The following is a 7007-nucleotide window of genomic DNA, read 5'->3' as shown; positions in this document are numbered from 1 at the left end:
AGTGGAATTGTTGGCGGTTTCATGTGGTTCCCAAAATTTACAAATATCACGCACCATTTCTTCCTTCACAGCTTCCCGATGATTGTTTCTACTTTTACTGGACTAACACTGTATTGTGCAGGTTAAGGTTTTCAATTCCTCAATGAATAACGAAAGACTTAAGTTTGAATTTGAAAAAGTCAGTTATTTTATTTCACGTTACAAAAACGGTCATCCATTTTTGGTCAAACTAAAGGACATAAAAGACAATTAGACAATTACAGTTTTAACCTCGTCTTTCTTTTTGTTGCCAATAAAAGATGTTATATGAAACCATTTCGGAGCATTTCAGTGGTTGAGACGGTGTCATGGAGGACAGCTCTTTAGAGGCGACACCTGAACAACATTACAGAATGCAATGCAAAAATCCTGAAATGAAAACCATCTTTGTGAAGCTTAAAATGCTGAGTTTTTATAAGACAGTCAGAAAAGAGTCAATTTGACTCAAAGGTCATTTCTGCATTATGTGTGGTTGTTACAGTAGGTGTCTCCAGGACCACAGTTTGCCGTGATGACACGCACACACACACACACAAGGTAAAAACAATTCCTGCGTCGCTGTTGTAAGTACAGTTGTTTTATGTTTCTACTAGACCAATTGAATCTTATCTAATCATTGTAGTGATCAGGTTTTTGCATCATAATAGTGACCACACATACTGTAAAGTTGTTTAGTCTAAAAATTGAATTTTTCCCAAACGCCCCAAGTTGGGAAGAAGACTTGTCACTTTGCCTTCGGGGACCAGCTGTGTCGCAACAGACTTCAACCTCCACTCAATGCATTTACAATGTCACACTTTCTACTATTTATCTACTACTTTTCTTGCTTTTCGTTTACTCAGTGCGAACTTCATTTACACACACGTCTGCGGCAGCTTCTGCAGGCACAACATCTCCCCGTCTTTTGTTGGCGAAGCAGCAAAGAACAACCTGGTTTAGATTTTCCCACAGATCTGCCGGTGAGAGGAGTGGTCCCCCAGCACCCACTGCTTTGGCACAGTGACTATGTTGGCACAGACCCAAGCTGACCCCCCCCCCCCCACCCACCCACCCCACCCACCCCTTTTCCCAGGGCCCTGGGAGTGTAATACATTACTAACAAAATCCCACTTCCCATTCCTCTCAAACTTTCACACCCGTGCTCCCTCCCTTCCAGGGGCTGGCATGCCCCCTGAAAAGGGGATTGGGGTGACATGCGTTTGACTCTTTCCATCTCCTCTACTTTTCCCATCATTCCCTCGAGTGTTTCAGCTTCACGTTTTTATCTTTTTCAACATTAAACTCGACATCAATCTTACTGCCGTTTTTTAATCGAACCTTTCAGCTTTGAAAGTATTTTTTTTCCAGAAGGAATGTCCCGATGTTTAAGTTATGCCGGCTACGGCGCTATGGCAGGAAACCCGGCTACCAAAAACACACCAGGAAAAAAAATGTCGACCCTTTCGCTGTTAAAGGGATTTAAAGGGAATAGATGACTATTCACAACAACACGGAGGTTATAAATATGAACCCTCATTCTTGAAAAAAAGCCTGGCTTGTTTGCACCACAGTTCCCAGCTCCGGCATTGAGGGAACGTATTCACGGGTGTGCATGTGTCTGGGTAACATGTAATGACATTATTCTCACCAGGGTGACCCCTCATTGTCACCACGCTTTCTTCTCCCGAGCTCGTGAAATTGACATAAGCTTTACAAACATTCCAGGCATTTTTTTCTCAAGGCCGGATTTCTTTGGGGGCCTTTCATGGAGAAAACCATCAGTATGAGCAGCACCACCTAGTGATGGTGCAAATGCTCACCATACATACGTCCTCTGGTCAAATCAAGTTGTTTATAATAAGTATCCACTTTAAAATGTGAATGAAACCAGCGTACAATCACTGGGCTGCGTCAGATTTCACTTAAATAAATGTTTAAAACTACATTTTCATGTTTCATTTAAAAAAATGTCACGTATGAGGTTAAACATAAAACAATGCAATTTGATACTAACTTGCAATATATGACTTTTCTTAATGGAGTGAAGAATTTGCACTCTGGGAGCGCCCAGCCTCCTGTACTACATGCAGTCTGCAGAGTCGTGAGATCTCCTCTTTATACCTGCAGGTAGCGGTAAAGCTCAATATAACGCTGTTTACAAAGTGAACAATATCTGACTTACAAATCCAGTGGCTTCCTGACCTGCCCAGGTGATTGTCAATATAGTCCTGCAACTCCCACACCTGCGCCTCTGCAACCGTTGCCCTGGTTCTCAAAGGCCTCCTTTTTTGAAGAAAGGAAATCAAATCATCTTCATCGAAGAAAATTATTCGTTTTTAAGTGAGGTTATAAATTGAATGTTTTTTGTGTGAGGGATGTAATTTGACAATCCAAAGTTTATGAGTGAGAGAGTTTTTGTTTACCAGTGTTGAGTCTGCGATCTCCCTCAGCTGTTTCCTCGTGTCTGACCAGGATTCCTCGCATGCCGGCCTGATAATGATACAGTTTTCATAACTTTCTATAACACAATCCACAGCTGACCCCATTAGTCATTTGGTAAAATGGAAAAATGACACTCACTCCTGACGGCTTACATTCTGAACAGGCATTTCGAGGACAGCCACCTGCAACGGCAAAGTCAGGGTGAAGGTCTTGAATCCGCATAAATACATAAATGTATGTAAAACAATGAGGCAATATAAATGAAGACTTGAAGTACAAACAAGGATCAGGCTTTCATTCAATTCAATTCTCCAAAAAATGCCCCAAAAGAACACTTATCGGAAAGAAACAGAATCAAATACCAGCACATCTAAAGCTCAGTAAATAACACAATAGATCTTGTTTGTGTACACAATAAAATAAATGTAAAATCAACAACTTCTGGCTTTACTGGAAGTCACACGTTTTTAATATTTGTTGACCAGGCGCAGATACTTCCAGTCACTGCTCTTCTATGCAAATTGGCATATTTCCACAAAAGACAAATAATTTATTTTAACACATTAAACTGCTGCAACAGCCATCCTGACAATCACACAGGTATGATAAATCAACCCATCCATCAGTTCTGCTACATGATCCGCAGTCCACCTCTGCAGCAGTAAAGCTTTTTGTCGTCATAGTCGACACACTTTGATGTCATTATTTTACAGTTCACCACCACAAAACACATGCCGTTTGGCTTTGTAAGGGAAGAATGGACACAAAGATCAATTACAGAGATACAGCAGACAAAGCAAAAGCAGGTCACTTCAAAGCAGCCACCTTTCTTTTGTGCTACCTGCTTCCTGGCCGCCTGCAGCTGACCCTCCAGCCTCGCCTTGTCCTGGCGAAGGTGATGGAGCTCCGTCTCAGGTTCACCTCTGAGCTCAGTGGGCTCCAGGCTGAAGCTGGCTTCGGGGGGTCCGGGGTCAAGGCCACACCCCATTTGGGCTAAGACCTGGTCCCTCTGAACCCTAAAGATCACAGTGTATCGATGTGGCCAGTTTTCTTCTTTTATTCAGTCACTAATCTTTGCTTTGTTTCATTATAAAATGATTTCCTCATGTCTGCACAAACAGCAAAGCACACATGAAGTCTCACCTGTACGCAATAAGAAGAGCATGATGGGTCTTGGTGACCTTCTGAAGTCTCTTCTTATATGAGCGAGCAGCATGGGCTAGCTGTTCCTCCCTGACCCTGTAGGACGAACGAACATCCTGGAGCATGCTGTCCACGTGCGCCCTCATCTTAGAAGTCTCTGAAGGGCCTTTACCTTCTCCAAGCCCATCAATGTACTCCTAAACGAGAGGCGCGCCGATTGGATGTTGTGTTAAGACGTTGTGTCGCACTACTTTGTAGACATGATTGTGCGAGCACTGCAACTCACGGCTAAGTCCCGTAAATAGCACACGAGCCTTGCACGGTATTCCTCATTCAGCTCTTTGAGTTGAAGCTGCAGCTTTGAGTTCTCTTCTTCCACCTCCTTCACTTGGCTCTGAGAGCACATCAGGGCCTTGGATAGAAATATGACCGACATGATGTGAAACATTTTCCACCAAGTCAAAAACATGAATTCAAAGGTTGCGGAACAGTGATAATATCTATAATCATTTCAGGATGTTCTGTAAATCGGTATGGGATGTTTTAACGCTCACCGCACTCTGCTCAGATAGTTCCTGCCGGCGATCACGGATGGCTCTCTTGTTCTCCTGATGCTCTTTACCCATTGCCACCCTGATAACCAAACACAGGCTCAACAATAAGAGAGCAGCGACCAAAGTCCACGGACAGCCACATCACAGGGGCGATGCAAAGAGACCACATCACACACACACACACAGCAAATAAAGCCACGGTTTAGAACAAAAAAATCAAAGAAGGGACCACGGAGCAGATGTGTGGGGGATGAACACTGGGCCGTACTTCCTGAGAAGGGTTTGGCTGTTTATGACGACTGGAAATGGAAAGATAATGATGTTTCACCGTAATCAAGCTTGTGCACGAGTACATGACAAACCGGCCCTCACACTTTCTCCTCCAGTTTCTTCTGCTGCTCCTCGTAGCTGTTCTTCATTTTCTCCAGCATGTCTTTGATCTCATCTTGGTTTCCAAGTAGCTACGTGAGAGCATACGAACCAGTAGTAAGTTTACTGAGGCCCATAAAACATGTGTGTTGGCCACTGCTCCAAAGAATAAAATACTCACAGTTTTTTCCATAGTTTTTTGCTCCTTGTCCAAAGCTGCCAGGTCCTCAAGCTGTATATACAATGTTATACAATTGGAATAAACATTTAACATATAATGACATAAATACAAACGGAAACAATGGCAAGTATAATATTTCAAATGAAAGATGTAGTTCAACCGAAAATGAAAAGGTTTTAGCAGTTAAAAGAAAACCTGTTTTTTGCTTTCAAAAACCCAATCAGTTTCATTCACAATCAAGGCTTTGTCTGAGAATAATACGGGAAATGATGTGGGGAATACTAGTCCTGCTTACCTAACAGTACAGTAAATCATGTTGCAATAGTAGTAAGTTACATGAACCGTTTGAAGAAATGTGAGAAACATGACAATTTACATTTGTTTGTCTTTTATCATCAAGAACACTTATGTTGGAGCTGAAACGCATTTCATTTTTTTTTGATAACCGAGATGGGACTAACATGATCTGTGTTTGGTTTTCCCAAAAAAAACTGAGTAGTTTCAATAATGACAACCTTTTGATTTTTGGTGTGGGCAAAAAGCCCCAGAAATTCCAGGAACTACAGACTGATTTGAACTTAACTCGGGAATCAAACCAGGAACTGAAAGTCCCCTGTGCCCGGTCCTATCCTGTTGAAGATGAATAAACACGCCGCCTCACCTTGACTCTGTTGCGTGACATGCGGCTGATCAGGGCCCGCACTCTGTCCAGCTCACCGTGCAGGCCCTGGGTGGTTGTCCTCTCACTCTGCTGCTGCTCCTCCAGCTGCCTACGCAGGGCGTCCTGGGCCCGGGCCAGAGCCAGCAGCTCAGTGCTCAGCTTGTCGCTCTGGGCGAGCTCCTCATCACGGGCCTCAGCCAGAGCGAGGTAGTTCTTCTTCAGCGTGGCGTACTCCTCCGTCAGGTCTTGGCCGCTCTTTTCTCCCATTTTCAGAAGAGCCTCAGCAGACTGGAGTTCCCTGAATAAGTTCTCTCGTTTCATCTCAAGCTCTGTTATTGCACCGGCTTGGTTCAATATCTAACGAGAGGAAAAGAGAAGTGCAGTGCAGACAGCCTCAGTGATTCAGGGTCACACTGTTTGTAGCGGAGAGTTAACACATACAACTTAATTTTAACCCAGAGGAAACGCTTTCCCCCCAAACCCTTTTAGGAGTATTAAATCTTCTTATCCTGAAGCTTCACTGGTGAAATAAAGTATACATTTCACCAGCAAATAACTCTCACCTTGTTCTTCAGCTCAAACGTCTCTTCTTCAAACTGCTCTCTCATCTTGCTGGTCTGGATTTTGTCCTCCACGAGCTCCTTAGATATCTGAAAGTTCAGACAGATGCATTGACCTTTGTAGTTCTTAAATGCTTCACACAGCTCATGAACTCTACCTTGAGTTTTTCCTCTTCGCTCCGGACCAGCCTGCAGGACAGATCTGTGCGGGAGCTGGCCAGGTGGCCCAGTCTGCTCTCCAGGTAGCCCACTTTGGTGAAAAGGCGTTCATTTTTGCCACGCAGCTGCAACTACAGTGAGGTGAGCAGAAACAGCTTTCTATAATGACATGACAAAGGCACATTATCCACGTTCAGGCTCTCCCATGTTGGCTCCATTGTAGCTCGTGTTGCATCTAAAGGACAATTAACGTTAAGATATCCACCTGTGAGTCTGTGGCCTTTGTTCATTTCCACCATTAAGCTTACTTCCTAAACCAACTATACCTTTTAGAAGTGATAACCCTGCATATAAACACTGACCAGTCATCTACTCACATTTTCTTCAGTGAGAGCTTGAAGTCGCTCCTCAGGTTCATTTGGAGTCTTGTGGTTTGTGTCCATCTTTGTTCACCGTCAACGGCTGCTTAAAGTAACGCACACACTGTATCCACCAACAACGTTGCCATGGCTCGACAACACACACACACAAAAAAAAGTTGTGGACACAGTTTTTCTTTTTTCAAACTTTATTTTAATCAAGGAATAGCACCACAACTGCCACGGTAGAAATGTCAATGAAATAGAAATGTTCCCCCCCCGTTGTATCACAAAAAATAAACTTTATGTGAACCTCTAAAGGCTACAATAACTTATTGCTTTTATGATTTTACTGTTTCAGCCTCTCAAGTTTGAGCCAAAACCACTTATGGCTTCAGAGGCCGGATGATGGTACATAGCATTGACAGCAGCGCCATCTTGTGGCTACAGTTTGAAAAAACGACAAGTGGCCAATATGTCACTAAACCATCAACGATGACTTAATGTGATGTTGAAATAACGAGTATTGATTGTCTGACCTGGCAACATGCATACATGCTA

General features: G+C 43.3%; 1 protein-coding gene across 1 annotated transcript; it reads right to left on the bottom strand.

Moving 5' to 3' along the window:
* Window positions 1-210: 210 nt before the first annotated feature.
* Window positions 211-6530, bottom strand: ccdc78 (coiled-coil domain containing 78; the record flags this gene model as incomplete). The annotated part of the gene is made up of 13 exons (XM_079182887.1): window positions 211-229; window positions 2221-2321; window positions 2442-2507; window positions 3272-3476; window positions 3604-3800; window positions 3890-4015; window positions 4158-4236; window positions 4530-4618; window positions 4708-4758; window positions 5369-5725; window positions 5932-6018; window positions 6087-6218; window positions 6465-6530. The coding sequence occupies 13 exons, from the start codon at window positions 6528-6530 to the stop codon at window positions 211-213; spliced, it is 1575 nt and encodes a 524-aa protein (XP_079039013.1).
* Between the last annotated feature and the right edge of the window lie 477 nt (window positions 6531-7007).

The sequence above is a fragment of the Pholis gunnellus genome, assembly GCF_910591455.1.
Source record: "Pholis gunnellus genome assembly, chromosome: 21".
In the NCBI taxonomy this organism is placed as follows: Eukaryota; Metazoa; Chordata; class Actinopteri; order Perciformes; family Pholidae; genus Pholis; species Pholis gunnellus.
The sequence above is the reverse complement of the archived record's forward strand: the minus strand, read 5'-3'. Positions and strand labels throughout refer to the sequence as shown.